Genomic DNA, 6,957 nt, shown 5'->3' with positions numbered 1-6,957 from the left:
GGATGACGACGGGGCTGGAGTAGGCGGGCACGAGCAGCGGCAGGTTGCAGGGCACGGCGTAGCCACAGGGCACCGGCACCGAGTACCCGCTGGGCACCGGCAGGCTGGCGCCCTCCCCCTCGGCATCCGGGTCTGCGGGCGGGGGCTGCTCCTCCTGCAAGGGCGTGATGTCGATGACGGAGTAGGGGTTCACCCTTGTCGGGACCTCAGGCGGTGCGCCTTCTGCTAGGGCGTCCGCGGCGGTTCCCCTCCCGAGTTCATCTCCTGGAGGCAAACACACAGAGGGCATCGAGGAGGCGGGGAGAACTGGAGCCCCGTCCCCGCCGGGGCCTCGCACCACAGGATGCCCAGGAGACGCCCAGATCTGGGGGTTCAGAGCCCCCTCCCCCCAGGCCACGCACCACCAGGGGGCCGGGGAGACACCCAGATCTGGGGGTTTGGAGTGGAGCACCCGTCAGCACGGACACCCAGGGCCTGGCGGCTCCCCGGGCGGCTTCTCTGCTGACATGTGTCAGTTAGAAGCTGCGGGAACCAGGGGAACCACTGACCATACAGCAAGCCCTGGCTGCAAAGGAAGAAACCAGTCCTTGTGGTAGGGACAAAAGCAGCCACCTCCGGGCCCCAACAGGGACTCTGTGCATCTATCTCAAAGAGTGTTAATTTCAGAAATGCTGCCCGTCAGGCAGTGACATGGTGCTGAGGCCATTTTCATCTGTCGTGGTCGATACCCATCCCCCCTCAGAGGAGCCGACAGGTGGCTGAGCTGCCTGGAGCCCGTGGGAAATGCCGGAGACAAAGGGAGCACGGCCAGACTTAAATGGGCCATTACAGATCACGTCCAGCTCCGGAACGCCGACGTCCCCTCATGTCACTCACCCGTGGTCAGGACGAGCTGGGAGCGGCCCAGGGACCCACCTGAGCCCGACGCAGCAGCCGCGCCCGCACCACCGGCGGGGGCGCCCGCGGCTGGCCGATCAGCCTCTGGAATCTCATCTCCACTGTCGAAATCGAACGGCTCTCCTTCATCCTCTTCGTTGGTGGTGGTGTCATGTTTCACCTCGTTTTCTAAAGGTGACAAGAACAGACTCAGCCACCGTGGGAGCAGACAGAGGCACTCGTGTTCAGTGCCAGGGACTGTGCATGGGCCAAAGTACCGGCAGAGGATGCGTGAAAGGAAACAGGAAACAAGGGAGCCCACAGTACGAAGTTCAGCTGAAACACCGCTGGGGTCTGCCCGAGCCCCACGGGGCCGCGAGCCCCTCAGTTCTGTCCACGCCGATCACCCACAACGCACTTGCCACCCAAAGGTAGGGGACCTTGCAACCCCTGCCCAGGCCAGGCCCACCCCACGGACCCCATCCTGCATGCGTCCCGGGGTGAGGACATGTTCGGGGCAGGATGGAGGGCACTCGGGCCCACAGATGTCATCCAGCATCCCATGAGATGTCATAGCACCCAGGTGACAACGCCCAGGCTAGGGAGCTGGGGCAGGGGACAGAGTAGGACATACAGGGGACACCACAGCAGGGAGGAAGCCTCTTCTGCTTCACGGAACCCCAATGCTGGGGCCAAAAGTCAGAACACAGAAAACTCCCAAACCCAATGGCCTTCTCCACTGGTGCACAACTCACTCCTCTGTACCTAGACGGTCTGCTGTCGTCTGGCGCTCACGCAGGTCATGGAAAGTCAGTCTCGGGGACTCTCTCCCAGGATAGGGACCTACACCCTCACACGGGGACCCTCTCCCAGGGCGGGGTCCTGCACCCTCTCACAGGACCCTCTCCAGGACGGGCACCTGCACCCTCACACAGGGACCCTCTCCCAGGGCGGGGTCCTGCACCCTCTCACAGGACCCTCTCCAGGACGGGCACCTGCACCCTCACACAGGGACCCTCTCCCAGGGCGGGGTCCTGCACCCTCTCACAGGACCCTCTCCAGGACGGGCACCTGCACCCTCGGGTGTCCAGGACGGCTCCCTTATGAAGGAATGAGTGGGCGGGCACTACAGAGGGAGAAATGACCCCAAGATGGAGCCCAAACCTCTCACGTCGCAGGCAGACCAGAGTGCCGCACGGTGGGTTTCGGGCACCGGGCCCAGGGGAGACCGGCATCAGGCATCCCCGCAAACACTGCTGCAGTCCCACAGGGCGACAGAGGGATCCGCTGAGACAGGCACCCAGGCCCTGGGGCAGGTTCCCTTCCCGAAGGCCCCACTTGGACACACCAGCCAGACTGCTGTCACGTGGGTCTGAACTAGCCATCTTAGCCAGGGACACGTAGACACGGGCTGCGAGGCCGGCGTCGGGGTGGAGAGGGGACGGAGAGAGCACCCCTGAGCCCCGGGCACAGCGGGGCCTGGGAGCGGCTGGGAAGGGGGTGGGGGAAGAGGGACTGGGGGGTGCTAGGGGGCGGGACCATTAGAATCGGGCGTTGAGAGGTGGAGCAGTCTCTAGGGAGGGAAGGTGACAGAGACGGTCTAGAAACGGTCTTCCTGCCTGAGACCTTGTGGGTCCACACGAACCTTCGATGGCCCAGAAACATGGTCTTAAGTACCAAGTGTTCATTTTTCCCTTCAATCTTTGGAATCAGCACTATGTTCTAACAGGTGTTTTGAAGGAAACACCTTATCAGAGAGGTCAGGCTCTGTCCATGCTGTCGGGGTGGGGGTGGGGGGTCAGCGGGGACCCGGGGGGAACAAGACTGCTGTGTCTGCAAGCAGCATTCTGGGGCAATTTTACCCCAATTTGCACATGACAACAGCCAAAGGACGGAAACAAGCCAAGAGTCCACAGACTAATGAATGGACAGATGAACTGTGGTCGACACACACGATGGGGTGGGTCCAGTCCTAGACAAGACAGATTCTGACACCTGCCACCACATGGATGGCACGTGCGCTCTTTTCCAACAGCGGCAGGAAGGCCACAGCAAGGCCACAGGCACCCTGCAGGCTACCAGCCAGGAAGACGCCATCCACCCACAGAAATGGGGACATTCTCCCCACCCCTAAGGACAGCTGGCCTCACACCTAAGTACCCCCCCTCCCCTCCCCCCGACACCAGGTGGTCACCTAAGTGCCACCCCCCCTGGATTCCTCCCAGACTCTCGTGGCTTCAGTGCTCAAGTTTCTGCCCCTCAGGCCCTTCAGCCTCCAGGCGTGCAGAGGACACTCAGGTCAGGCCACGGGGGCACGTCTGGGGAAGCCTCCGGCAATGGGGAGCCCAGGGGGAGGCCCCCGCCTGCAAGCGGGAGTGACACCAAGCCCCCCACGCCGCACCTTGGTGAGGGGACAGGACAGGGAAATGCTAATTTGCGCCCCTCCCTCAGGTCCTCACAGTGGTGGAGGGAGGCAGATACGGAAAGTGCCCTGGAGCTAGACCTGCAGGTGCCCGGGGCAGCCATGATGAGGGACGTCTACCTTCCTTGTCACCCCGCAGGCCGGGACCTGATGGGTCTCTGCAGGCAGAGCTCCCAGGGGGCCGTGCCATGCCCGAGGGGCGCCCTCCCAGGGGGCCGTGCCGTGCCCGAGGGGCGTCTTCCCAGGGGGCCGTGCTGTGCCTGCAGGGGTGCCCAGAGCCAGGGAGGCATCTCAGCCAAGTCACCCCAAAGTGAGGGAGGGAACTTGGGTGGCCAGGGATTAGGCGGCCTCGAGCTCCACCTCATCAGTACCTGGGTCAAACCCTTCCCTTGTCCCATAGAGCCCCCTGAGTGGCAAAGGGCCCCTGAAGGACACCCCGTTACCTTTGGGCGGGGGGGCTGGCGGCTCTGGCTGGTCCATCGTGCAGCTGGGACCCTCACTTCTCAGGGCCCTGGGGAAGGAGAGACACCATGGTCACCGCAGGTCACTACAGGCAGAGGCCTCCTGGGCTCCGGGGGCCTCCAGGCCAGCTGTTGTCCGCAGCAGCAGCTATGGGACCACCACCGCCCCCACGAGGCCCAGCGTCCTTGGACACCATGCCCGGAGCATGAAGCACACAGTCCCGGCGGCCTGACTCCCCACCAGGAGCTGTGTCCACACCTGAGCTTCGGGGACAGCCCCTCCGGGCTCCACAGTCTCCTCTCCTCTCCCCTCCCCTGCAGCTTGGAGCGCAGGCAGACCTCAGGGCAGGGACTGAGGGCCGGGCTTGGATCTCCTCAGCCTTCAGGCCCTAAACCCTTGGGTCCAGGTTGCACCTCCGCACCCTAGGTTTTATTTCTTCCTCTCTCTGCAGGTCTTGTTCCCCTACATGCGACCAGAGAAAACCCAAGTGTGAGAACGAGCATGGAACCAGCCAGAGCGTGAGGCGGTCAGTCCCTGGCTCCCTGGTCATGAGGACTTACAGAGTCGGATGCCTGCCCAGCTCCCACGAGAATGACCCGGTGAGAAGCAAACGACCAGGGTCCGGTGCAGCAAGGGACGGTGACAATGGTGCCAGTGTGCTGACCACCATCCGCCCGCAGCACGCGGAACATACTGAAAGAACCAGGATGCAGCCCACCCTGCCCACTGTCAACCCACGTGGCAGAAGGGACTGCTCATGTGGGCGCTGGTGGGGCACCACGGGCACCACTACACTGCTAGCCCGGCCACGCACCGGCCACGGACCGGCCACACGCGGGCCACACATAGGTCACACCCCCAACGTGGCCCCCACACAGGCCCACATGGGCCACGCACCTGCCCCTCTCACTTAGCATCTCCTTGCGGTGCACTTAGAAACACCACACCTCCGGGAAGAGGCCCTGCGGGGCCCACCCGTGGGCAGACCCAGGTCAGACACGGACGCACGCGCCGGGGCTGCGATCTCTGCTCCCTGCTCTCCTGCAGGGCCCCAGGAGCCTCGGCACATCCGTGTCACCGGGACCGGAGGGACGGTGCCAGCCCCGACTGCTGCAGGGGGTCAGAGCAGGGCCCAGCATGCGGGGACTCGGAAAACAGCAGCAGGCGGTGGTCCAGCGACACGGCCATCTGTCCTGCGTGACCACGTCCACCCCCGGCCCCTCCAGAGATCGGATACGACACAGACTCAGTGGTGTCGACGGAGGGCATGGCAGAATTCGTCCTCTTGGCCAGAAACCGGAGTTTGGTTCCGCGTGGGCCACAGCGGTTACTCCCGACAGAACGCAGGAGAAGCACGTCTTGCCGAGAAGCTGCGGCGCCTCCAGCCTGCGGTGACCCGCCCCACAGGGAACACAGGTCCCTGCCTGCAGGGACAGGGACACAGGCACTGACATGAACACCACGCCCGCCCGCCATGTCGGCAGCTGTCCCTCCAGCGTCCGCCGCAGTTGAGGCACCGAGGATGAGTCTGCAGGAGGCCAGAGCCCGGCGCACGCGCTCTGCCGGACCAGCTGGCCTGACACTGGAGGGCCCGCCTGTTCTGGGGCAGCGGTGATGGGAAGGACAGGGCATGTGACAGGCTACATCCGGTATGTGAGCCTGCGAACCTCCCTGGGGCCAGGCCACTGCTGGTCTGCTGCGACACAGGTGCGGCTCGAGGGCGCGGGCGGCTGGTGCTGCTCAGACCGGGAAACGCCAGGCTGGTCCCAGCACTGGCTGCACCCAGCCCCTCCCGGTGCGCCAAGACCCCGCAGGCACCGTGGGGAACAGGAAAGAGGACACATCTGCAGGAAGAGGGGACAATGGATGCCACAGTCGTGGGAGGAAGAGAGGAAAAGAAGGAAACTAGTATTTTTAGCCGTCTGAGAGGTGAGTGGACCAGCGTTTCCGGCTACTTAATGTTGTCTCACAGACCAGGGACACACATCCTGCTCTCTGAGCTGCAGAGGACAACATGCTGAAGTGGCAGAGCCCACGGGAGCCAGAGGGCTTCTCGGGCTGTGGAGCAAAGCCTTCTACGCGGTGTGATGTCCACACACATTCTCCCGTGGAGGTGTGCCGGAGGCCCGCCCGTAAGAAGGCATCCTTCCTGGCGGGGACAAAGCAGTGGCACATCTGCGGGGGTCCCTCCCGGAGGAGCTGGGACACACCAACCAGCCACACGCTCTTCCGTCTCAACCCGACTCTCTCTCTCCGTCACATGCCTCACTAGTCTTCACGGCTCTTTAAACCTCAGTGCACAAACCGCGTTAACGCGCACTGTTTGTACTTAAAACCCGTCACAACAGAGTCCAGTTGGGGTTTTCCCCACGGATAACCCGGCACAACACGACGGCCACCCCTGGACGTGTTCCTGCCCCGACGGCAGGCCCGCTGACAGTGCAGCTCAGGCTCCCAGGGCGCCTGCGGGGCGCAGACCTGTTCCAAGCAAGCGGGGGTTCACGCTGGGGCTGGAGCCCGAGCCCCGCAATCTGGGCTCCGGGTCACTGGTGAGCGCCAGGGCATTCCAGAGTGCCCGGTGACGGTTTTCTTCCTAAATCAGCGTCCGCGGGAAGCCGAGCTCCTGAGAAGGAAGGGCCCCAGGCAGCAAACACGCAGGTCTGCTTCTGGATGTCACAGGCCCGTAGGCACGCACCGTGCCTCCGGTGGGCCGGGCCCCAAGCCACGTCCGCACCCCCACGCCCGCAGGGCCCACTTCCAGGCAGGCTCTGAGCCATCAGGTGGCGCCTCCCCGGGTCCCCCTGGGCTTGCAGTGTTCGGGGACTTGGCCGGGCTGCCGCCCCCTCTGCCCAAGACCAGCCTGGGCACACAGGACAAGACACGCTTACACAACGCGGTCCTCCGACGGACGGGGCACGAGGTAAGTCGGTCTGGGCCGTGTGAGTGCTGTCACTTCCCAGCTTCAGCGTCCTAATGAGACACTGCATTGTGCACCCAGATTGCAGTTTTCAACAAAACGATGACGCGTCGGTCACAGCGGTGCTGTGGGGCGATTTCAGGTGGCGGGTCTGAGGGCCATGTGGCTCTAGGTCACAAGGCCAGGGCACTGCACCCCACACCGCTTTTTGTGCTTTTTACAACATCACAGAAATAGACTTGCACCTCGACTCCTGTGGCATATTTTCTGCACCTTGCAC

At 63.7% G+C, this 6,957-nt stretch overlaps 1 protein-coding gene across 1 annotated transcript in view; it reads right to left on the bottom strand.

Annotated features, from left to right (window-relative positions):
• The window catches only part of ARHGEF10 (Rho guanine nucleotide exchange factor 10), an 81,311-nt gene that overhangs the window by 63,109 nt on the left and 11,245 nt on the right, over positions 1-6,957 (bottom strand). The window contains exons 2-4 of the mRNA XM_029933186.1: positions 3,742-3,809; positions 916-1,065; positions 8-264 (exon numbers count right to left, since the gene is read on the bottom strand). Coding sequence (XP_029789046.1) covers positions 8-264; positions 916-1,065; positions 3,742-3,778 — 444 coding nt within the window. The 5' untranslated portion in view covers positions 3,779-3,809. The remainder of the gene's footprint in view (positions 1-7; positions 265-915; positions 1,066-3,741; positions 3,810-6,957) is intronic.

This window comes from Suricata suricatta, chromosome 1, assembly GCF_006229205.1.
Source record: "Suricata suricatta isolate VVHF042 chromosome 1, meerkat_22Aug2017_6uvM2_HiC, whole genome shotgun sequence".
NCBI lineage: Eukaryota > Metazoa > Chordata > Mammalia > Carnivora > Herpestidae > Suricata > Suricata suricatta.
This window is presented reverse-complemented; position numbering and strand designations above follow the sequence as displayed.